The following is a 25,610-nucleotide window of genomic DNA, read 5'->3' as shown; positions in this document are numbered from 1 at the left end:
TTTTGGGCTTCCCTTTTCTGACTGCCTCTAGAGATGGAGCCGTACAGAGAGTTTCAAGAACTAGATTGTTTAGTAAATAAATATATTTCCAGTTTTGCAATTTTAAAATATAAATGACTATGTAAATGGGTTTTCTCCCCTGTTTTGCTCCTTCTTCAAAGCCCAAATTGTGTTGTCCTCCTCCTGCAAAGGTTGGAACAAAGTGGCCTCTAGGCGCCTTTATGAGCATCAGCCAAATATCTAAAACCGCACCATTCCTGACATAGGACTGTGTACACATTGTCATGCAGCCCTACTTACTTTTATGGGACTGAGTTAAATTTCTCGTCACAGCGCTTTGTCGGTTGGGGTAATATTTTGGAAAGTTTTTTCAGCACTGTCGCTTTAAAGGGAACCTGTCAGCAGGATTGTACACAGTAACCTACAGACAGTGTCAGGTCAGCGCCGTTATACACCATGTTCCAAATTATTATGCAAATAACGTTTTTCTTGGATTTTCCTAAATGGTCTGTACAGTCAGTCTAATATAAGTCATCACCCGTTAGAGTATACATCAAATTTTATTGAAGAAACCTCCCAATGATAACAGTATAATCTCCAAAATGAATAAAAACTCACAATGCACTGTTCCAAATTATTAGGCACAGTAGAATTTCTAGACATTTGATGTTTTAAAGAACTGAAAATGCTCATTTGTGGAATTTGCAGCATTAGGAGGTCACATTCACTGAATAAAAAAAGCTATTTAACTCCAAAACCTCCTAACAGGCCAAGTTACATGTTAACATAGGAGCCCTTCTTTGATATCACCTTCATAATTCTTTTCTTGCATCCATTGAACTTGTGAGTTTTTGGAGAGTTTCTGCTTGTATTTCTTTACATGAAGTCAGAATAGCCTCCCAGAGCTGCTGTTTTGATGTGAACGGCCTCCCACCCTCATAGATCTTTTGCTTGATGATACTCCAAAGGTTCTCTATAGGGTTGAGGTCAGGGGAAGATGGTGGCCACACCATGAGTTTATCTCCTTTTATGCTCATAGCAGCCAATGACTCAGAGGTTTTCTTTGCAGCATGAGATGGTGCATTGTCAGCATGAAGATGGTTTTGCTCCTGAAGGCACGTTTCTGTTTTTTATACCATGGAAGAAAGTTGTCAGTCAGAAACTCTATATACTTTGCAGAGGTTATTTTCAGACCTTCGGGAACCTTAAAGGGCCTTACCAGCTGTTTCCCCATGATTCCGGCCCAAACCATGACTGCTCCACCTCCTTGCTGACATCGCAGCCTTGTTGGGACATGGTGGCCATCCACCAATCATCCACTACTCCATCCATCTGGACCATCCAGAGTTGCTCGACACTCATCAGTAAACAAGACTGTTTGAAAATTAGTTTTCATGTATGTCTGGGCCCACTGCAACCGTTTCTGCTTGTGAACACTCTTTAGGGGTGGCCGAATAGTAGGTTTATGCACCACAGCAAGCCTTTGAAGGATCTTACACCTTGAAGTTCGAGGGACTCCAGAGGCACCAGCAGCTTCAAATAACTGTTTGCTGCTTTGTAATGGTATTTTGGCAGCTGTTCTCTTAATCCAATGAATTTGTCTGGCAGAAACCTTCCTCATGCCTTTATCTGCATGAACTCTGTCTGTGCTCTGTTTCAGTCACAAATCTCTTCACAGTATGATGATCACTCTTAAGTTTTCATGAAATATCTAATGTTTTTATACCTTGTCCAAGACATTGCACTATTTAACGCTTTTCAGCAGCAGAGAGATCCTTTTTATTTCCCATATTGCTTGAAACCTGTGGCCTGCTTAATAATGTGGAACATCACTTTTAAGTAGTTTTTCTTTAATTAGAAACACCTGGAAAACTAATTATCACGTGTTTAAGATTGATTTCAGTGATTCATTGAGCCCTGAGACACAATAGCATCCACAAGCTTATTTGAAAAATAAAACAATTAAATCTTTATGATACTTAAATCCAATTTGCATAATAATTTGGAACACAGTGTACTGATTACAATGATACCTGGTGATGAAATCCATCTTGTGGTTGTTGTGTAATCTTTATTTTCAGTTTTGAATTAATGATATGCTCGTGGTCTGGGTCGGCCTGTGGGGGTGGTCTTCATGTTGTGCTCTGATTTTTATTTATTTTTTTGTCATTTTTGCTACGTCATTCCTTTTTGGGGGTCCCCCACTTTAATAGCCAGTAAAGGCTAATTATACATTTGTGAGCTGATATTATTAGCCTAAGAAGCTCCCTGGGTATTACCCCCTTCCCAAGCTATTAACATCTGCCCCAAGTCGTCAGCTTTCCTTCTGCTGGTTACGAAAATTGTGCAGGAGCCCACGCCATTTTTTTCCTAAAAATAACCTTTTATTAATTAAATACATGTCCAGTAATTTGCAAACACACTGTACTAATTGTATTTGTCACTGATGTCTATATATCTATCCTATTTGTATTTACTGTATGTAATTCATCTCTTCTATTCTGTCGGCTCCTGTAGTGATTTTACAGAACACGGCAGATGATCTACTGGCTTTTCTTGTATGTTTCTATGCAACATAAATACTTCTATATATGTGTATGTCACTGACATATATATATATATATATATATATATATATATATATATATATATATATATATATATATATACGGTATATATATAATATATGTATGTATTATATGGGTGTATGTATTCTTTTCTAACCTGTCAGTGTGATTTTACTGTACATGGCACATGAATTACCGGCTTTTGAAAGGACGCCAGACAGCACTCGCATCCGTGTCCGTGTGGTGTCTGATTTTTTTTTCTGGCACCCAAAGGCTTGCATTGGTGAGACTAGGCCGGCATATTCATAAAATCACAGCATACTGCGATTTTACACGCACGACGAATACGCCTGAGAAAAAAAATACGGTGATGTGAGCTGCCCCATAGATTAACACTGGTCCGAGTGCTATGCGATGTTTTCTGGCATAGCACTCGTCCGTATTCTACGGTAGTGTAACGCAGGCCTAAGGCCGGAGACACACTGGTGCGAGAGACGGCCGAGTCTCGCTGGTTAAAAGCAAGCTGTGGCACCTGCATTCCGGAGCTGAGCGTGCAGCTCCATGTATTGCTATGGAGCCGCACGCTCCGCTCCAGAGTGCAGGTGCCACAGCTTGCTTTTAACCAGCGAGACTCGGCCGTCTCTCGCACCAGTGTGTCTCCGGCCTAATCAGTATAACGGCGCCGACCTGACACTGTCTGTAGGTTACTGAGCACAATCCTGCTGACAGGTTCCCTTTACTGAATAGTACAAGCGAATATAAGAAGCTTTAAAACTGTAATGTATCTTGTTAAAGAAATCTGCTTCTTTCCTGAATTTCGAGCCACTTCTTCTTTTCTCCCTTCCCTATGAATTCATTATTTATTCTGAGCGACTGTTAAAAATATATTTTACTCAAGATAAATGACAGGCACCAGCTCACTGAGCGATCAGGTTACAGCAAAAATGGGAGGAATAGAGTTAGAAAGATGTACAGATACACAATAGATCCTGCTGCTGCCTTATAGGAAGTGCTTTTCTGGTGTTATATTTTACACCAGAGCTGGAGTCACAGCTACACTGATCATTACTGCTATATATATTCCTCCATGCTGCTGCTGCTTCTGAATATGTGCCACATAGAGGCAGGAGAGCAAGATTCCTTCAGCACATGGGAGACATGATAGCAGCTCATCTCCATCCACTAGCTCAGAGACAACTGAAAACTGGTGAAAATGGAGGATACAAGCCGTATAATGTTAGAAAATTTTTTATTCCTCATGTATGTACACACGACAGTTTATCCTAAAGTAATAGGTGCCTGTGGATCCTGTGTTCACCACCACCATGTCACAATATTAATGCACTACAGGATGCAGCAGTCCCATAATAAAGGTGAAGGCAGCACAGGTGCAAAATATGGATGAAACAACCATTCACACGCCCAGTGTTATAAATGCACATGGATGAGGCTTGTACAGGGCACCAGCCACACAGGGACGTGTGATGCCCAGTGTCTGGCTTACACTCAAACTACTAGATCAGGCGACTTCCCAGCACTATATAAGTGCACCCCACAAGGATAGACACCCTAATTTCCCCAGCCAACACTAAAGGAACCCGTGGCACCCTGCAAAAGATGAAAAATGGGCAACAAAAAGATGTTACAAAAGTGAATGAGTTATTGGGCTATATTTTGTCCAAAATAGTCAAGATCCCAGCCCACGTTAAGGTTCCTCGTTATCTTGCGAGTCCCAACACTAAAATTTAAAACAATCCACCAAAAAGGGCATACAATTCAATAACATCACAGAGAACGTGACAGCTTTTAGGTTCACGCAGTTTTCTGTGTTCAGCTGTGAATTATTTTTCCTTTGCTTTTTCTTGCATTCTTCCTGATTGAGAAGATGAATTGTGGTTTGATACCTTCCTTGTCTGCAGGTTAATGCACGCAGGCTTCACTGCTTCATTATCCCGGTGTTCGCTCCTGTTTTCTGCTGTGGGCGTATTGTCCCAAAGGGATCTGCTGTCAACAAGTGGCATACGTGTGGCACACCGCTTATATCTGGAGGGCTTGTGCGGCACAGAACAGGCAATGTGGCTGCTGTCGGCAGCTGCTGGGACGTTAAGGCATTAGAAATAGACTTAGAGAATAAGAGCTGAGTGTTAGCCCGGATTAACCTATTATAGTAGAAATGACAACAGGGACGGAAGCTCCGAGATAAAAAAAAAGGCCTTTTTTTGAAACCCTTCTATGTCTTGCCCAGGTCTGGCATATGGCCGCCATTATGGGGGTTATCAGACCAATACTCAGACCCCTGAACAGTAAATATTTCACGTTCCCCAGCATTTTGGGAATGAGGACATTAGACTGATTTACTATTTAGGGGTTTGGTACAATTCTTCTCTTATCAGTATCGTCATAACTTGGGATCCAGGCACCGAGAATCCCCACTGATCCCTTAAACGAGGGGCCACATCTCTTGATGACCATTACCCTCTCGTATTTTATATGGGAAAGATAAGGATTGGCCAACTTTTGTAGAAAGAAGGATCGGGTATGTTGGGACTATATGGTTGTGATTTACTTTATTTTCCCCATTGATAAAATATATGTACAGTGAATGTACATGTGTATGGGGGAATAGCTGTCAGCTATCTAAGGGCATATTAATGGGGTTGTCCAGGTAAAACAAAGTGTCACCTATCCACAGGAAAGGGGATGATTTGTTGATCAGTGGGTTCCAACCACTGAGACCGATTGACCAAATAATTCAGCCTTGACTATCATATCTGCTGTGTATATAGAGGTGTTATCAGTCATTATACAGGAGGAGGTGAGCTGTGATATCACCTATTGTGAATGGTGGATCCTGTGTTATCTACTGTATATAGAGGTGTTATCAGTCATTGTGCAGGAGGAGGTGAGCTGTGATATCACCTATTGTGAATGGTGGATCCTGTGTTATCTACTGTATATAGAGGTGTTATCAGTCATTATACAGGAGGAGGTGAGCTGTGATATCACCTATTGTGAATGGCGGATCCTGTGTTATCTACTGTATATAGAGGTGTTATCAGTCATTATACAGGAGGAGGTGAGCTGTGATATCACCTATTGTGAATGGCGGATCCTGTGTTATCTACTGTATATAGAGGTGTTATCAGTCATTGTACAGGAGGAGGTGAGCTGTGATATCACCTATTGTGAATGGTGGATCCTGTGTTATCTACTGTATATAGAGGTGTTATCAGTCATTGTACAGGAGGAGGAGGTGAGCTGTGACATCACCTATTGTGAATGTTGGATTCTGTGTTATCTACTGTATATAGAGATGCTATCAGTCATTGTACAGGAGGAGGAGGAGGTGAGCTGTGACATCACCTATTGTGAATGGTGGATCCTGTGTTATCTGCTGTATATAGAGGTGTTATTAATCATTGTACAGGAGGAGGAGGTGAGCTGTGACATCACCTATTGTGGATCCTGTGTTATCAGCTGTATATAGAGGTGTTATCAGTCATTGTACAGGAGGTGGAGGATGTGAGCTGTGACATCACCTATTGTGGATCCTGTGTTATCAGCTGTATATAGAGGTGTCACTACCGTGAGCATGGCCAGCACCAAGTGGTGGGGGCACACTGTGCAACTGTCCAAGGCCTTCATCCCCAGAGTTGCCCCTAGTTATGCCTACAGGTCATTCAGTCTATGGCCATCTACCAGAAACTGCACCTATAACGGCAGTCCTGCACTATCAGTACAGGTTCCAAAGTTGGAGGTGTAGAAGGATCTCTGAGGACGTCGTGGTCACGTGTCCTTCACCTTGCACTGTTGCTGTCGCTGCTATGGGCGCACCGTGGATGTCATTGCTATGAGTGCAGTACATTTTATAACATATGTGTCGGCACAAAAAATATCATCTTTTTTACCTAGACAGCGCCACACCTCTCCACAGGTTGACTCTGATATTGCAGCTCAGCTCCTTTCCTGCAGATTTACAATTTTCCTTTTTCGCTAAGGGGTAAATGCTCTTTTACATATATTTATACAGAGGATGAGAACTTATAAACTGCTTGATGTCCTCTCAGTGATCGACTTGTTTGGAGCTTGGGGTTTTCTCAGTGATTAACCTTTCCTTCAGCCTATTACCCAGTGACTGACATGACATTTCTTTTCCCGATTAGCTGTATGATTCTCCAGGAGGTGGCCGAGCGTAGCTGTTGCCCAGCAGGCGCGAGGACCATGGTGGGTGTCTGGTGTTATTGAAGCGGGCAGCAGGACTGAAGGTTAACCTATAAGCAGCGTGCCCATCCATATTAATCATTGAGCCTGTAGGATGAGAGATGCCGGCCTGTCTGATGGCTGCGGCTCTGGAAGGGGACAGAGAAGTGGTTTACTTTGGATTTACTCCAGAGACACAATGGGTAGAAGCCATGTGCTTCGTGGAATATTACAGCAGTGTGCCGGATGGATTAACTTGTAGCAATGGCAGTCCATGGAAAGTTGCAACTTTGCAAAATAATATCTGACTCTGCCATTCTTGAACTTCGTTTTCTGGTTTTAGGTAAATAAAGCACAAACATCGTACAATGGAAAATACAATTTTGCCAGTCCTGATGAAGGATGGGCTGCATTAAGATGCACAGAATTCATTAATGAACTTGGTGCGTCTTTCAGCTTCCCACCACAAGAAATCGTCTTTTCAGGCTGCCGTCACACTAGCAGGATTTGGTCAGTATTTTACATCAGTATTTGTAGCCAAAACCAGGAGTGGAACAAATAGAGGAAAAGTATAATAGAAACATATGCTCCACTTCTGTATTTATCACCCACTCCTGGTTTTGGCTTGCAAATACTGATGTAAAATACTGACCAAATACTGATAGTGTGACGGCAGCCTGAGGAGTATTAACAGGGTTTTTTGTTTTCTAAGAGGTTCTGATAAAAGAAACTGCACGTTACTTCTTTGACGCAGATCCTGATAGAATCTGGTGTGAACTAGGCAGCAACGTTCAAAAGTCTGAAAAAAACCTTGAAGAAAAATCTCTTCTGTTTTTTTTTTCACGCACAAGAAAAAAATACCAGGTTTCATCAGATTTTCATCATTTTTTTTCAATGATGAGATAAATAAAGTTTCTCCACCTTCTCTTATCAGTCAGTGGCATCCGAGTGCTCTCCGATTTTTATTTTTTTTTTTCCACTGATCCAATAGATTTTGATCCGACACTTGGATCGATATTGGACAGGTCGCTATGACTTTGCATGGACCACTTGGTCCGAGGAAAAAATCTGATATGTGAACAGCCCCAGAGACTATAATAGATACGACCACTATCCATGAAAAAAAGCGGATAGGAACATGAAAAAGTGACGTGTGAATGAGCCCTTAGTGTGGGAAATAGGTTGTCAGGTCTTGCTCCTTTTTAAAATCACAGGATCCACCTGGCCAAACAGTGAATGCACCGAAGGAATCAACCCAAAGCATGTCACTTTTTATTAGACAAGAGATGGACACGCTTTGACATCTTTGTTTCCATGCTTCACCTGTTGTCAGGAAGTGCGTGTCTGGTTAACAATAAAGAGCCCCTGTAAGACTCTGTGCACACAATGTATTGAGTTTTTGAAGACGAAGGCTCTTCTGGAATACACCAACAGTGATTTTCTTGAAGTGTCCTCTTTGCAGTCGTTTGGTCGTGTTTTTTGCAGGTCAGTTTAACATTACAGGGCACATGTCAATTATTTATAGAATCACTTATACACTTTATAAGGCAGAATCCACCTCATAAAGACGTCATGTGCACGAACCCTAATATCGGAGGCTCGATAAATAAAACATTCAGTGGTGGAAAATGATATTAATGGAGGAGCTGCTATAGAGCCATACGGTGCCCGTCTCACAGTGACCTTGAGAGCACCTGCTGACGACGTTTCTACATTGGCACGGGGCGTCCAAATCCAGATATAACCCAGCTGAGTTGTCAGGAGGTGGTGTAAAAGAAAATGTATCTTCAGTGCAAAGCAAGGAAACCTTGTGGTTCTAAACAATCTTCAAGTTGTTAATTCTGAGGCACGAGGCACCATGTGGCTCACACCGTAGTGTCGGGGCACTTGCAATGCTGCACATGCTGGTTTTTCCCATGATGTTCCTGTAGATGAAACACCAACCTTTCCATAGAAACATTCCAGGCAGAAGTGGAATGTTATACCTGGTGCAGAGCCAGAGGGATGTGGGGCGCAGCGTGCAGATTCTCTATTTTTGTGGGGTTTTTTTCTTTTGTCATGCCCACTGTGAAAGACCCATAACTTTCCTTAGAAGGCAGTGTCCGAAAACAACATTTAAGGTACATAAGTAGATTGTGAGCCCTCGCGGGCAGGGTCCTCCCCTGTACCAGTTGTGACTTGTATTGTTCAAGATTATTGTACTTGTTTGTATCATGTATACCTCACATGTAAAGCGCCATGGAATAAATGGCGCTATAATAATAAATAATAATAATAATAAGTGGGTCGTTCTATGAGCCGATGTAGTTATAGGTTATAGGTGATGGTGGAGGTGAGCCAGTGCAGTCACCAGAAGTCTATGGAGGATTTCATGTCTCCACTTTAGATAAGGAACAAGGTCTGAATCAGATTTTTTTTCTAGAGGACTTTTCTAGCTCCCTTCACTTTCCACATTTTATTGCAGAATAATTCTCTGTATATCTTTACATTTTATTTATTTTTTTATTACGGTAATCTAAATTTCTTTTTTTTGTGTCTCCTTGATGTCCCTCTCAAGGCTCCTGTAGGTTCTCACTTGTAGAAAGGTCACAATGGTCCTTGGCTGTGTAAACTAAGTGAAAGCCAACTCCTATACTTTATAAAAAGACGCATTGACACTCCATGTGCCTCCATGACGCACAACATTCTGTCTCGGCAGCGGAGTTTCTATGGGAGAATTCCTACAAAATCCGTTGTGCAGTGAAACATGGCACAATTTTTTGGGGGAGATTCTATACAAAATCAAAGCAAATGGTCGTACAGAGATCCGCTGCTGAAGTGCTTAGATCACAAATGTTTATCTGAACTGGACACAATTGTAGCAAACTCTTAGGCCGGCGTCACACTGGCGAGTTTTATGGACGTATGAGCGCATAAACTACGTCCGTAAAACTCGCAAAATAAACTGCACAATTATTCTCAATGGGGCTGCTCCTATTAGCCGTATATTACGGTTCAGTATTATACGGCTTTCTACGGCCGTACAAAATCGCAGCATGCTGCGTTTGTCACCGTATTGCGCAAAAAAATCGCCAATGAAAGTCTATGGGGGCGAGAAAAATAGGATTCCACACTGACCAGCAGTGTGACTTGCGAGAAATACGCAGCGCTGTTAGTGAAAAGTCGGTAATTCAATTGCCGGCTTTTCATTTCTCCTGCACAAACCCGACAGGATATGAGACATGGTTACATACAGTAAACCATCTCATATCCCCTTTTTTTTGCATATTCCACATTATTAATGTTAGTAGTGTGTATGTGCAAAATTTCAGCGCTGTAGCTGCTAAAATAAAGGGTTAAATGGCGGAAAAAATTGGCGTGGGCTCCCGCGCAATTTTCTCCGCCAGAATGGTAAAGCCAGTGACTGAGAGCAGATATTAATAGCCTAGAGAGGGTCCATGGTTATTGCCCCCCCCCCCGTGGCTACAAACATCTGCCCCCAGCCACCCCAGAAAAGGCACATCTGGAAGATGCACCTATTCTGGCACTTGGCCACTCTCTTCCCACTCCCGTGTAGCGGTGGGATATGGGGTAATGAAGGGTTAATGCCACCTTGCTATTGGAAGGTGACATTAAGCCAGATTAATAATGGAGAGGCGTCAATTATGTCACCTATCCATTATTAATCCAATTGTAGGAAAGGGTTAAAAACCACACACAGACATGATTAAAAAGTATTTTAATGAAAGAAACAAACAGGTTGTTTTAATAATTTATTGCTCTCTCAATCCATCAGCAACACCCTCGCTTGGCAAAATAATAAACGCACAAGATACATACCTTCTGATGTCAGATCACGTCCAACGAGGTAATCCATCTGAAGGGGTTAACTAATATTACAGGCACGAGCTGCGATAAACCACTCGCTCGTGTCTGTAATCCCCGGGTGCTGAAAGGAAAGCAGAGTGATCTATACTTACATTGAGTCGCGGTGATGCGCCCTCTGGTGGATGTTCTCATGAACTGCAGCCTGGGAACTTTTTCCCACGCTCCAGGTCATATGAGGACATCCACCAGGGGGCGCATCACCGCGACTGAAGGAAATGTAGGTCAATGACCTACATTTCATTCATTCTCCGGGGAATTACAGGCACGAGCACAGCTGCCTTTGCAGGGCTCCTGCTTGTAAATTATTTTAACCCCTTCCTATGGATTACCTCGTGGGACGTGACGGTTCAACAGAGGGTATGTATCTTGTGCATTTTTTGTTTTGCCAAGCGAGGGTTTCCTAAGGATTGAGCGAGCAATAAATTATTAAAACAACCTGTTTGTTTCTTTCATTAAAATCCTTTTTAATCATGTGTGTGTGTGTTTTTTAACCCTTTCCTACAATTGGATTAATAATGGATAGGTGTCATAATTGACGCCTCTCCATTATTAATCTGGCTTAATGTCACCTTCCAATAGCAAGGTGGCATTAACCCTTCATTACCCCATATCCCACCGCTACAGGGAGTGGGAAGAGAGTGGCCAAGTGCCAGAATAGGTGCATCTTCCAGATGTGCCTTTTCTGGGGTGGCTGGGGGCAGATGTTTTTAGCCACGGGGGGGCCAATAACCATGGACCCTCTCCTGGCTATTAATATCTGCCCTCAGTCACTGGCTTTACCATTCTGGCGGAGAAAATTGCGCGGGAGCCCACGCCAATTTTTTCCGCCATTTAACCCTTTATTTTAGCAGCTACAGCGCTGAAATTTTGCACATACACACTACTAACATTAGTAGTGTGGAATATGCAAAAAAAAAGGGGATATGAGATGGTTTACTGTATGTAAACCATGTGTCATATCATGTCGGGTTTGTGCAGGAGAAATGAAAAGCTGGCAATTGAATTACCGGCTTTTCACATAGATCGCGCTGAATGAAATCTAAATACAGAATATATATATATGTGTCTCAATGACATATATATATATATATACTGTATATATGTTTTCCCTAACATTTGAGCACATAAATCCATTAGATGTCGGTTTTGCAAGCCTGCGCGAAAATCTCGCAGTACGGATGCCATACGGATTACATACGGAGAATGCCATGCGCAAAATACGCTGACACACCCTGACTACGGATCACTATTTTGGGAACATTTCACCGTATTACGGCCGTATTACGGCCGTAAATAACGGACCGTATTGTCTTACGCCGAGTGTGACGCCGGCCATAAGTTGTGAGATTTGTGTATCTATTTGGAAACTATGTATGAAAGCAAGAATATTCTGTGACAGCAGAGAGGTATTGAAATTGTTTTTGTTTTCCATTGTCATTTTTTTAGAAATATTTGGTTTACAAATATTGAGTAGAATCTTTTTTTTTTGTTAGAGATAATTATTAGAAAAATCCTAAATAATGTCTTTCTTGCTCTTAAAGCGGTTATCTCATCTAAAATTGCAAAGCTCTTGTAAAAACAATTTATCTCTTAGTAAAAATGTATTTTTTTGCAGAACCGAGGGCTTTTTAAATGGTATAGTGAATTGCTTGTTGCTCCTCACTGGCCACTTCTGCAGTGTTTCAGAGGTGGCTGGTTTCCAAAGCAAGGAACAGGTGTTGACGAGTTCTTTGCTTTAATGCTTACCAGCGCTGCTCTGCCGGGTCACTGGATTGCGCCACCTTCAGTGTAGCGGCGCTGCAGAGGTAGAGCTGCCACATATCGCAGCATCAGAGGGCGCACAGTACAGGCCACAGCTCTGCCGCTGGTACGAACTGTCAATCTTCAGAAATCAATCATCCCCTAGTAAGCAGGGAGCTGGGAAACAGTGGAGCAGAGCAGTCCTGGAGATACAAGATGAGCAAATGATTGATGTTTATGATGTTCCGATGACGTGGAGACGGTCAGCTCTGTGCATTATACAATATTAACTCATATTCTATCTTCTGAGGGCGGATGGTTTGATAGTGAGAGATATTTGGCAGGATTCCCTCTGATAATTCTATTGTGTTCACGCTGTGCATAACATCCCGGCCGCTCCGCTTATTGCTCCATCTGTCGCTTGTTCTGCAAGATCTATTGTCGTTCCATAATCGCTACAAGAAAGCAGCGCACGGGGCATTCATTTTATTGAAAGGCTGCAGTACGTTCGGCTCTGCCACTATTCACTCTCATTGTATTGTTGAAACTCTGCAGTTGTATTAAGTCTTGATTAAAAAATATTTTACAATTTTGTGTATACAGTTTCTGTACACACGTGTCTCTAAGGTTACCAACAAACAATTCCTTTATAGTCTGATCCTTAAAGAGGCTTTTAAGATGATTAATGATTAATTAACAATGTTAGATCACCCCAAACATTTAAATAAATCCAATTGAAAAATTGTTATAACTGTTCCTGGTGTTACATATTTGTTATGGCGCCCCCTGGTGTTACATAATTGTTATGGCTCCCCCTGATGTTATATGCTTGTTATGGCGTCCCCTGGTGTTACATAATTGTTATGGCACCCCCCTGATGTTATATGCTTGTTATGTCGCTCCCTGATGTTACATAATTGTTATGGCACACCCATGATGTTATATGCTTGTTATGGCGCCCCCTGATGTTACATACTTATTATGATGCGCCTCTGTTGTTACATACATGTTATAGCGCCCCCTGGTGTTACATACTTGTATGGCTCCCTCTGCTGTTACATATATGTTATGGCGCCCTCTGCTGTTACATACTTGTTTACAGTGCCCCCTGCTGTTACATAATTTTTATGGCACCCCGTGGTGTTGGATAATTGTTATGGCACCCCCTGGATGTTTCATACTTGTTATGGTGCCCCCTGCTGTTACATACTTGTTATGGCACCCTTCAGTGTTAAATACTACTTATGGCCCCCCTGTTATTACATACTTGTTATCGCGCCCCTTCCTGTTACATGCTTGTTATTCTGCCGCCTTCTATTAAAGGGAATCTGTCACCAGTTTTTTGCTGTGTAATCTGAGAGCACCATGAGGTAGGTGAAGAGAGACTGATTACAGTGATTTGTCACTTACCGGGCTGTGTTTTACTGTTTCAATACAATCAGTGTCTTATCAGCAGGAAATTATCACTATAAGACAACTGGCCTTGTGCCTCCTTGTCCAACCCCGCCCCCAGTACTGATTAGCAACTTTCTGTTAATATACAATGTACACAGAGATCTGCCAATCAGTGGTGTGGGGGAGGTTATACACAGAAATCTGCCAATCAGTGGTGTGGGCGAGGTTATACACAGAAATCTGCCAGTAAGTGGTATGGGCGAGGTTATACAGGACTCGGCATCTGGGCTTTGCTAAATCTGCAATGGAGAAAACTTTGATTCTATCATGAAAGTAAGTGATACAATCACTGGAATCAGGGTCTTTGTCACTACATCATGCTGTTGTCAGATTGCATAGCAAAACCTGCTGACGGATTCTCTTTATCGCAATGTTATGGCGGGCACCTTCTATTCTATACATGTGATGAGGCTGAGCTACTGAGCTTGTCTGATCACAGGCACAGGACACACAAGGGCTGTGAAGAAAAAACATCAGGAGACGCCATAACAAGTAATGGCAATGTCTGCACACAGGATCATTTACCAATTAAAAACTTGTTACACTTAATGTAATCTATATTTGGAGTAATTGATGGATAGGAGCTCTCTATCAGAAAATAAAGCTCCATTTCCTATAAAGGCACATTAGCACAATCGTACAGGATTAGAAAAAATGGTAGGATTTTTTTCCAGAAACAGCACCACACGTGTCCTCAGGTTGTGTGTGGTATTGCATCTCATTGATTCCTGTGAAACAGAACCTCAAGATTAGACACAACCCATGAACTGGAGTAGTTCTGCAGCCTTGTTGTTATAATCCTGGATGATCCCTTTAAGAATGTAAACAACATAGAAGATTACACCTAAAAAAGTGATTAAAAATTGGAGCATTCTCTGGACACCTTCCCATCATCACATAACAAATAGTCTTACCAACCTGCCGGCATGGGAGCTGCACTTTCCAGTTGGTCATTATTTTCCCTCAAATAAATTTGTCGTCTAGATTGAGCAAACTCTTTATAAAAAGTAAAGGATTTAAGGCGTCTACGGTGGGAAAACTTCAGCTAAAACTCAACATTCTCTTTGTACTTGCTTTGCCCCTGGGTGAATATCTGAACCATGTCAGACAGTGAGCGGCTTGTTTCAGCTTGTATTGCTCTTATCAGTGTGCTACAGAATAAAGTATTTATCAAACTAAAGTAAGTTATAGGTCATCTGTGTGCAGGCAGTGTTATCATAGTGACATGGCTTCATTGTGGGCATCTGTGTGCAGGCAGTGTTATCATAGTGACATGGCTTCATTGTGGGCATCTGTGTGCAGGCAGTGTTATCATAGTGTCATTGGGTTTCATAGTGGTCATCTGTGTGCAGGCAGTGTTATCATAGTGACACTGGGCTTCATTGTGGTCATCTGTGTGCAAGCTGTGTTATCACTGAGATTTTTAGTAACCATTTGGATATTTATACAGTACAGACCAAAAGTTTGGACACACCTTCTCATTTAAAGATTTTTCTATATTTTCATGACTCTGAAAATTGTACATTCACACTGAAGGCATCAAAAGTATGAATTCATACATGTGGAATTATATACTTAACAAAAACCAAAAACGTGTGAAACAACTGAAATGATGTCTTCTATTCTATTCTATATCCACCAGACTTCTGCACAACACAACTGATGGTCCCAACCCCATTTATAAGGCAAGAAATCCCACTTATTAAACCTGACAGGGCACACCTGTGAAGTGAAAGCCATTCCCGGTGACTACCTCTTGAAGCTCATCAAGAGAATGCCAAGAGTGTGCAAAGCAGTCATCAAAGCATAAGGTGGCTACTTTGAAAAACCTAGAATATAAGACATATTTTCAGATGTTTCACACTTTTTTGTTAAGTACGGTATATAATTCCACATGTGATAATTCATAGTTTTGATGCCTTCAGTGTGAATTTACAATATTCATAGTCATGAAAATACAGAAAAATCTTTAAATGAGAAGGTGTGTCCAAACTTTTGAACTGTGCTGTAAATTCTGATTGGTTGCTAGCAGACTTGGGGACTCTGTCAGTGATTGACAGCGGCTTTTAAATGGTTAAACAGCAGCAATTCGAGCAATCTCTGGTTGCTTCTGTTACAGGCAGATCTGAGGCTGCTGAGTTTAGGCCCATGAACCTGTGGTCAGTCCTGGTGTCGTGGTCCGCACGCAGAACTTGATATATGGACATTTGATTTGGGCCTTTGGATGTAAAATGTGTGTTCAGGCGACCACTCCCCTTAAATTCCTCTCTGACTCTTCTGACTTCCCCTTTAATAGACTCCTAATAAATGTGAATTCTTCTTACTTCTCTTCAGTGCTAACAGGCATTTCAGGAGCTGCGTGACTTCTAATATTTTCATTCCATCCATGGTTTCCACAGATCTTTCCGGCTTCATAACATGTTGTTGGTCCTGAGGTTTCACTTGTGTGAAATAATGGTAAGGACTGACGAGACTGCCGAGGATCTGATCTAACGCATTCCTAATCGTGTTTGTAACCATGAAACGCATAAATCTGCACAAGGGAAGCACGAAGAATCGCACAGAAAGCTTTTTTATATATTTTGGATGCATTGCAGTAATGACTCTTGGTTGCAGGAGCAGACATGGCTGTTACATTCATGTTGCTAATGTTTTATATTCCATGCTACATTCTGCCTTGTTGAGGTAAGAGCCAGTAACAGACTCCGCTTTATTCTGCTTTTCCCTAGAGGCCGGAGTGTTAGCCAAGCAGTATATGCAGCAAGGCCTTCCTGTGCCCGACGACCTCATCACTCGTGTCATGCTTTCTGAGCTGGAGAAGAAGACGACGCACAGTTGGCTGCTAGACGGTGAGCTCACACTGCTGGCTGGATGGGAGGCGGATGTGCAGTACCAGCCGTGGCCACTATCAGAAGACGGAGCCGCTCCACAATCGAGCATTTCCGTCCGGCGGCTCCCGCCGACACCGAGAGCAGCTGATCAGTGGGGGCGCCATGTGTCCGACCCCGACCGATCAGACATTGATGACCTATCCCAAGTAGTGATGAGAAAATACTAATAATATTTTCAATTTGTGTTGTGAAATCTGGTGGCAGATCCACTTTACGTAGTCCATGGATCAGGTGTGTTACACAACCGACCTGGCACAAAGTAACAGGTACCAATTTATAAAGTCTCATCTGGGCGTATGATTAGCCTGAAGTCCAAAAGACTGTGTAACCATTATATTACCAGTGTAGAAGGAAACATCAGGCCCGGCTTGTGTGTTTGCATTGCTCCGCGGTCTGGAATTTCATTGTATAAACGTTTCCTATCCCCAAATGGGATGTAAGGAGTACGTTTTCTCCTTATGGAGAGTGACATGCCAGTATGAGGAGACTTAAACGCCTTGCATGCTCCTCATTAAATATGCAAATTGCCTCTTCAGAGAGGAAGTGGACTTGAACTCTAGCACCACCTATTGGAAGTAGCAATCCTACAAGTCAATATCGACCCTTTAAGGAGCCTTGTAATATGACATAGGGTAAAAGCCAAATCAGAATGTAAATTTGCCTCCATGGTTGGGCAGACTAAATTTTTCATTTTAATTTTTTTTCACGTCTAAGCAGAGGTTTTGGCAATCTATAAAAAAAAAATAATGTCTCAACCCATATAATGATTTATTATGGAAATAATCAGCACTCAATTTTGGTCTGAAACATGTACTATTAAGGTGATAGAAGGAAATTCCGCCTAAAGTTTAAAATTGTTTTAAAATACCTTTGGTAGTAGTTTACCCATAATTTTCATTTTCCAGTTTTTCCTACTATAGTGGTTTCGGATCAATTAGTATGTCATATATAACTCCTAGTAACTTCAGTGGAGCGCCATCGTGCAGGTGTGGCCTGCTCTCTACAATCATCGTTATATAACCCCATATTCATTTCAATGGCAGTGGACTATGTTAGTATGACCTGTGCTACACCAGCTCATTGTTGGGATCAGTGGGCGTCTCACCACTACTAATTAATGTCTTACGACCACCTAATTACTTAATTATATATATATAATACGCTGGCATAAATTAATCTTATTTTTAATCAGTTCCTTCTTTGCAATGGTTTTGGTAGTAAGTCGGCGGAGCACCTGCTAATACTCCATTGTGAAATCTTCTATATGTGGCCGCGGCTCAGCCTGTGGAATATTCCATCCGATCTGTGTATCTGGCCGGCTCAGATGTGACAGTAACGGAAAGGGATGACTCAACTCTGTAATAACAGAACCTTGTGGCTGTTACATTGTGTTTCCTCCTTTATCGTCACACTTGTCCTTCATTTCGATACAATCTTTCAATATTTACTGGAACCAAAGTGAAATTGAGGTTTACAAGTGGAATTGATCCTCACGGCCGGCCTGTCTTTTACCAGCTGGACCAAGAAGAAGACGGGCCCCGGGCCGTAGGGTTATGATTCTAGGGCCCCTCCATCATCCATGTCCATTTATGCAAATATTATCTAAAAGTTTTGTAACTCTCAGATTGCAGATCTGATCACTGACATGGTGAATGTTACAGCTCCCACTGGTTATCCCCCAGCGTTCTCAGAAATGTCAATATCAGTTCTGCATCTTAAGGCCGTAGTCACACTAGTGTATGGCATCCGATGCAAGAGGGAGCCGAGTGTCAGTGCATGAGAGAATCAGAGCACCTGTGCTGAGGAAAGAGAGAAATGCATTTCTCCATCTCTTCCATTGCCGATGTCCGCAGGAATTGCGCTGCACTTGGCTGACATCCGAGTGCAGTGCGATGTTTCACACACACCCAAAGACTTGTATGGGTGAGAGCGATTCTATTCTCGCTGCCATTCACAGCATTCTGCGTTTGTTTTCACATGCAGAATCCTTATGACAAAATAATCGCAGATGTGCACTGCCCCATAGCATAACACTATGCCGAGTACAATCTGATGTTTTTAGTTTGCCATTTAGGAATCTGAGAAAGCTGGGTGATTACCGCTGTGGAAATGCTCCTTCTAGGTGGCATTCTCTTCACCTCTTTTTGCTCTATAAAGCATTTTTGTTAAAATGTTATAAGCCATTTACTGCTATTTTTTAAAAAAAAAATTAAAATCTTTTTTTATAAACATTTTTTATAAGCATTTTATAAAATCATGTTTTGGCTGCCTTTTTGATACTTTTTGAAATCCAATAAGCAATTACTAAAATGCTATAGTCAAAATACCTAAACAAAAAGCTAACAAAACACTAAAAAAAAAAGTTGTGGCTTTTTTTTAGCTTTCCCATTGACTTTGAATTTAAAGTTTGCAGCGTCTTCATAGCGTCGACTGATGAATGTCAGGTCACTTCTTTTAAACATTTGATGTTTTTGAAAACCTGAAACTGATTAAAAACGTTGAAAAGACTGAACGTATGTATCACTTCTCAATACAAATCAACAGGAAGGGTCTTTCAAGCCTTTTATGAGCAATTTTTCAGGTATTTTGCGGAGCAGACCCACTCCAGAATCCAGAAACGCCTGAGTAAAACCCTCTGTGAATGTAGCCCAATAAAGCAGGTGCATAGAGTGGAGCAGAAAGATTTTCAGAACCCAGGTCCAGCGGCCATAGTGGTAATCAGAGCCCTGCAAACCTCCTGCTGCCTGCTACATCCCTGACACTTCTTCAGATTAATAGGCTGCTGCAACGTGATGCGTGAAGAAGTAATGGTGGCCTACTAATCAGGAGGGGTTTTCGATCTGCCTTTTAAGAACACAGGCATGCTCGAATAAACTGAGCATGCATGTGTATTGTATGGACAGGAGATACAGCTTTCAGCCACCAGTTATCTAAGATGTCTGTGCACGTTATGGAGAAGTCTTAGTTTTCTTCAATTTTTTATAAGAAGCTATTGACTCAGTAGATTTGGGTTAATGTGAATCACTGGAATGAAACTGATTTGGCTTTTAATGGATTTTATATTCAAGAACCAGGATGGTGGCGGAGCAGAGGGCGTCTATGAGGAGTGCCCCAGATTCTTCCAGAGCTCTGACTGCACATAACCTGTGTGATACATTACCCGCTTTATCACATAATTAAATCAGCATGAAACATTGTAAATACTGTAACAAGCATGATATTGAGTTACATATATTGATGAGTGAATATACTTGTTACTCGAGATTTCCCGAGCACGCTCGGGTGACCTCCAAGTATTTTTTAGTGCTCGGAGATTGTTTTTCTTGCCGTAGCTGAATGATTTACATCTGTTAGCCAGCATAAGTACATGTGGGGGTTGCCTGGTTGCTAGGGAATCCCCACATGTAATCAAGCTGGCTAAGAGATGTAAATCATTCAGCTGCGGCAAAGAAAACTAAATCTCCGAGCACTAAACAATACTCGGAGGTCACCCGAGCGTGATCGAGAAATCTCGAGTAACGAGTATATTCGCTCATCACTAGTTAGATACTCTAGTCACATCCAGAGCTGCATTCACAGTCTGAGGATTATACAAAGATGAGTGCTCATCTCTTACTGTATAGCATTCTGTCATTGATCTCTTTCTCCTGTGTCAGTCATCCAGTACAGTGCTTATATTTCAAAGAGGTTCTTCAGCAGCTGCAGTGCATAATGTACAGTACTGTCCCCTAGCTGAACAGCTGAGCATCAAAAATGCAGCTGCTGCAGAGCTTCTTTATAAAAGTATAAGGGCATTTCATATCCTTCAATGGTGATGAAGCATCACTTTACTCTTTAAAAAGTTGTTCTGCAGCGGCAAGCTGTATATTGTAAGGAATAATGTTTCCCTGTACTACATTTGTGACCTGTATACACGTACTTGCTGCTTTGTATGGCCAAAGGACAGTTGATAGTTTGTCCAGGATTGAAAATTTTCCTGAAACAGCGCCCCACTTGCCCATGTGGTTGTGTCTGGTATTGGAGTCCATCCTTAAATACTCGACACAGTGTAGCCGTGCAGGCATAAATGAAATATAATCAGACATTTTTTTTCTTATAAATTTGGACAACCCCCTTTAAACGCATGAGTTCACCAGCCGCCAGTTATAAAGGTATAATTTAGCAGGGTTGCTTTCATGTAAGCAGAGTAATGACAATGACTCGCAGACTGCTGTGTGGTAGATTGTTATATCCTTATGAGATAGTGATCCGTGCTGCAGCCGTCTCTGAGCACCGATGAATCGCAGCCCCGAATCCTCATTAGCGCGTCTGCGGGGTACAGGGATGTGGATCTTCCCTTGCCGACGACGTAACACATCATTATTTTGTAAGATATTCGCTCGTGTAACACTGTGAATTGTCAGGTGTCATAACAGAAAACCCAGTGATCATGATGACATCCGCCGCCGCTGCCGACTATTTCCGTCCTTCTATCTCTGAGCTTTATGCGATGGATTATCCCGTTTGCACTCATATCATTATAGGATTAGCATCTTGGGATTGTGGGCACGGCGATTAAGACACTTCTAGTTAGTCGTATTCTGTTATTTACACTGCACTTTGGTTTGGTATTTGGATCTGCAGGGAGACCTCTACAATTTTCGAGGCAGGAGGACATTAAAGGGTTTTCTAGAACTTTGGTATTGATGGCCCATTCTTAGGATACTTGATCAGTATTAGACCTGTGGGGGTCCGATACCCTGCAACCTCCACCATGTCTGTTTTTTTGGGGGGGGTTTTTATATGGACCAAGTCCTATGAAAAAAATTGCAGCATGCACAATTTGCATCCTTAAACCAGATCCCACTCGGGAATGCAAGTCTATGGGTCCATACAAAAGATGAGACCGCACACGGATGACATCTGAGTGCAGTCCGATTTCACTGCACTCAGAAAAGTAGCAGAAAAAATGAAGTACAGAGTGGAGGAATAAGGCCACGAATATAATCACTTGGTAAACCTGATTGTCATTTCTATAAGCTGTACCATGAGAAGTACCAGGAAAAATGAAGTTTAGACTAGATATTTACACTTACGTAAGTAGAAAGTGGAGAGCATATGGTCTCCGCCGCCACGTGCGTTTCGCCCTTTCTTCATCATGGGGCATTCCTGGTACTTATCATGATACAGCTTATAGAAATGACAATCAAATTTACCAATTGATTATATACTTGGCTTTTTTCCTTCATTACATTCAGTTGTATTTAGGGCACTTGTGATTTTATATCCTTTATACTATACACATTACACAGGGCTGTTATTTATAAAGATACCAATCGCGTACACAATACTGTTGTCATTACACTCTACATGTATATGCATGTTTAATTACACTTGTTACTTTCCCATTCACTGTGGCCTTTTTTATTTTACATTCCCCTTTGTTCTATATCAATTTTGTGGCTTCATTTAGGAAGTTCTTTTTACATGAAACCATTGGCATTATTTAGTACTAATGGTTAAATCCACTATTGTATTTTCCAAAGTGGTTTTTATGGTGATTTGATGCAATATCGATTACAGATCCCCGCATCTTATAGCAGCAATATGTCTTTGCTTTAAATGTTGTTAATTTTAATGACATATTAATAAACCTTGTATCTATCATCAGATGTTCCAGAAAAAAAGCCTTTGGAAAATGGATTCATTAAATGGCAATCTTCTTTGCCCAACATAAACGGCCTTTATTTGCTAACCGTTTATTTATGCACCCATTCACATGAATGGATGACACTCATCCACAAATCAGATGGAAAACTGACATGTCTCCATTTCTTTCACAGTCAAATAGTCTTAAAAAAAGAACCCCAGACACGTAAAGTTGTACATAGATGATATTGGGTACATGAAAATGGGTACATGAGGCCTTAGGCCATGTGCACAAGATGCGGATTTAGTGCGGATCCGCAGCAGATTTTTCTGCGCAGAAACGCTGCAGTTCCGCACAGTGATTTACAGTATAATGTAAATCAATAGCAAAAAAAAAGCTGTGCTAATGGTGCGGAAAAATCCGCACTAAATCCGCAGCGGAATGAAAAGAAGTGCATGTCACTTCTTTTGTGCGGAACTGCAGCGTTTCTGCACCCTTCCATTATAGAAATCCGCAGTGGTAAAAACCGTAGAAAATCCGCATCAATTCCGCATCAAAACCGCACAAAATCTGCGGCAAATCCGTGGCAATTCTGCACCTGCGGTTTCTGCCAGGAGATGCAGATTTTGTGCGGAAAATTCTGCACCCCATTCCGCAGCTTGTGCACATAGCCTTACTGACAAGGAGGACACGCATGCTCGGATCTGCTGTGCATGTGAAGGGATCCCGCGTGCAGAGATCCGGATGTTTCTCCCTCATTGCTCACTGGGCAATGATGCACCGTCTAGCTGCACATAAGCGGCGGCCATCAGTTGTGAGGGAAAATCTCTTTGAAGCTGCATACATGGAAGATTGCTGAGTGTGCACATATCAGTGTCTGCGGGGTGGACCTGCTGTTTAATCTCCTCCGGCATCAGACATTTCCCTGTGGAGTAATGTTCACTCGTCCCCAGCTGTCACCGGGTTATATTTTTATCTGCAGTAATACTCTGCGCTGCTGTGAGCGGTATATTTTATATGGCGGATTTCACAGATTCGTGGACGTGAAGAATCGTTTTATTTTTCTTTAATTCATTGTCAAAATAGCAGGCTCCTCCATCTATTATAGACTGATATTACAGGGCATCTCTGACCTGCATCATCCTTCTATATGTTGATACCAGGGCTGTGGAGTTGGTAAGCCAAACCTCCGACTCCCTAATTTCCATGACTCCGTCTCCAACTCTACAGCCCTGGTTGATTCCACACCTGCGCTATTCATTCCTGTTCTGCTCCATAACAATGGATCCATGGTGCCCTGATGACCCCAATGACTATAATGGGTTGATTCGGGTTCCCGTCATGGCATCCATAAGGTATCAGGAATCCACGACAATGGCTCCAAACGGAGCCGCCAACACAGGTCTGAACATGGCCTTATGCATTTTGTGCACATGTTCCAGCTTATGTCATTTCTTTCAACTGCTTCAGGGCTCGAAAATAAAATCTTTTAGTACAGATTGCAATATGGAAAAAAGAAAAGGAAAACAGGTGAAATCGCTTCAGGACAATGCAGGGGTTTATATTTTCCAGTGGCGGCTTTGCCGTTGTTCATGTAGCAGTGGCTGTTAAGTATAGCGAGTGGGCAACTTCCCAAGGACAGGGCAAGTCACTTCTTTTAGCCCTAAAGCTGTTAGGGTATGTGCACACGCTGCAGATTACTCTGTGGATTTTTCTTGAATGATTTTGGAAAATCCGCAGGTAAACTACACTGCGGATTTACCGTGGTTTTTCTGCGATTTTTGTGCGGATTCCACTCTGCTGGTCTCTTTGGGTATGTGCACACGCTGCGGATTATTCTATGGATTTTTCCAGACTGATTTCGGTAAATCCGCAGGTAAACCACACTGTGGAATTACGGTGTATTTTGTGCGGATTCCACCTGCGGTTTTACACCTGCTGATTCTTATTATGGAGCAGGTGTAAACCGCTGCAGAATCCACACAAAGAATTGACATGCTGCAGAATAAACAACGCTACATTTCCACTTGTTTTTTTCTGGAGCATGTGCACTGCGGATTTTGTTTTCCATAGGTTTACATGGTACTGTAAACGCATGGAAAACAGCTGCGAATCTGCAGCGTCAAATCCGCTGCGCATCCGCAGCAAAATCCACAGCGTGTGCACATACCCTGAGAAGTGTCCTAAGACGGAACATGTGCACAGCAATGTCGTTTTGATGAACCCGGCTGACAAATACACAGTGTGCACATACCCTAAAGCAGTTTATGATTGAAAAACTTGTGATTTTTTTTTTTTAATGGCTCAAAAAAATCTGTATTATCATAGCAGCAGCTCAGGCGAGAGGACTACTGACAATTCCACACAAATTCAGTGACCTCATGTCAGGTAGAAATCTACACACTTGCGAAGCTTCCCCCGAGCCACGCTGAGAACATAGCAGCTAGTAATCTTCTTACACAGAAGGGCCTGCTGGGACATGACCGGTGCCACCAGATGTCATTTACATTTTTTATTTATTTTATGTTTTTGTTTTTTATTTCTATCTCAACATGAAATTCACATGGCTCTGAAAATCTGATTATGTTTTGTGTCTTGATATTCAGGATTTCCCAGGACGGTGGTGCAGGCAGAGGCTCTGGATAAGATCTGTGACCTAGACCTGGTGATCACATTGAATATCCCATTTGAAACCTTAAAGGATCGTCTGAACACGCGGTGGGTTCACCTGCCCAGCGGAAGAGTCTACAACCTCGAATTCAACCCTCCCCAAGTGCACGTAAGAACGTTCAGGGCTAACTGATCAATCTTTGCAGAACAGAGGGATCAAATACTTATTTCTCACTGCAAAATGCAAATTTACATAATTTATACAATGTGATTTTCTGGATTTTATTTTTGATATTCTATCTCTCAATGTTAAAATTAACCTACCCTTAAAATTATAGACTGTTCATGTCTTTGTCAGTGGGTAAACTTACAAAATCAGCAAGGGATCAAATAATTATTTCCTTCACTGTATTATATAGAGTCATTACAAACAGAGTGATCTATTTCATGTGTTTATTTCTGTTAATGTTGATGATTATGGCTTACAGCCAATAAAAACCCAAAAGTCATTATCTCAGTAAATTGGAATACTTTATAACACCAGCTTGAAAAATTATTTTAAAATCCGAAATGTTGTCCTACTGAAATGTATGTTCAGTAAATGCGCTCAATACTTGGTTGCGGCTCCTTTTGCATCAATTACTGCATCAA

The 25,610-nt window shown here is 41.8% G+C and overlaps 1 protein-coding gene across 3 annotated transcripts in view; it reads left to right on the top strand.

The window, feature by feature from the left end:
- Positions 1-25,610, top strand: part of AK4 (adenylate kinase 4) — a 68,465-nt gene that overhangs the window by 22,408 nt on the left and 20,447 nt on the right. For all 3 annotated transcript variants that reach the window (XM_077278226.1, XM_077278225.1, XM_077278224.1), the window contains 2 exons: positions 16,559-16,678; positions 24,956-25,128. In XM_077278226.1, the coding sequence (XP_077134341.1) occupies positions 16,559-16,678; positions 24,956-25,128 (293 nt within the window). The remainder of the gene's footprint in view (positions 1-16,558; positions 16,679-24,955; positions 25,129-25,610) is intronic.

This window comes from Ranitomeya variabilis, chromosome 8 (genome assembly GCF_051348905.1).
Source record: "Ranitomeya variabilis isolate aRanVar5 chromosome 8, aRanVar5.hap1, whole genome shotgun sequence".
Classification (NCBI taxonomy): Eukaryota; Metazoa; Chordata; class Amphibia; order Anura; family Dendrobatidae; genus Ranitomeya; species Ranitomeya variabilis.
The sequence above is the reverse complement of the archived record's forward strand: the minus strand, read 5'-3'. Positions and strand labels throughout refer to the sequence as shown.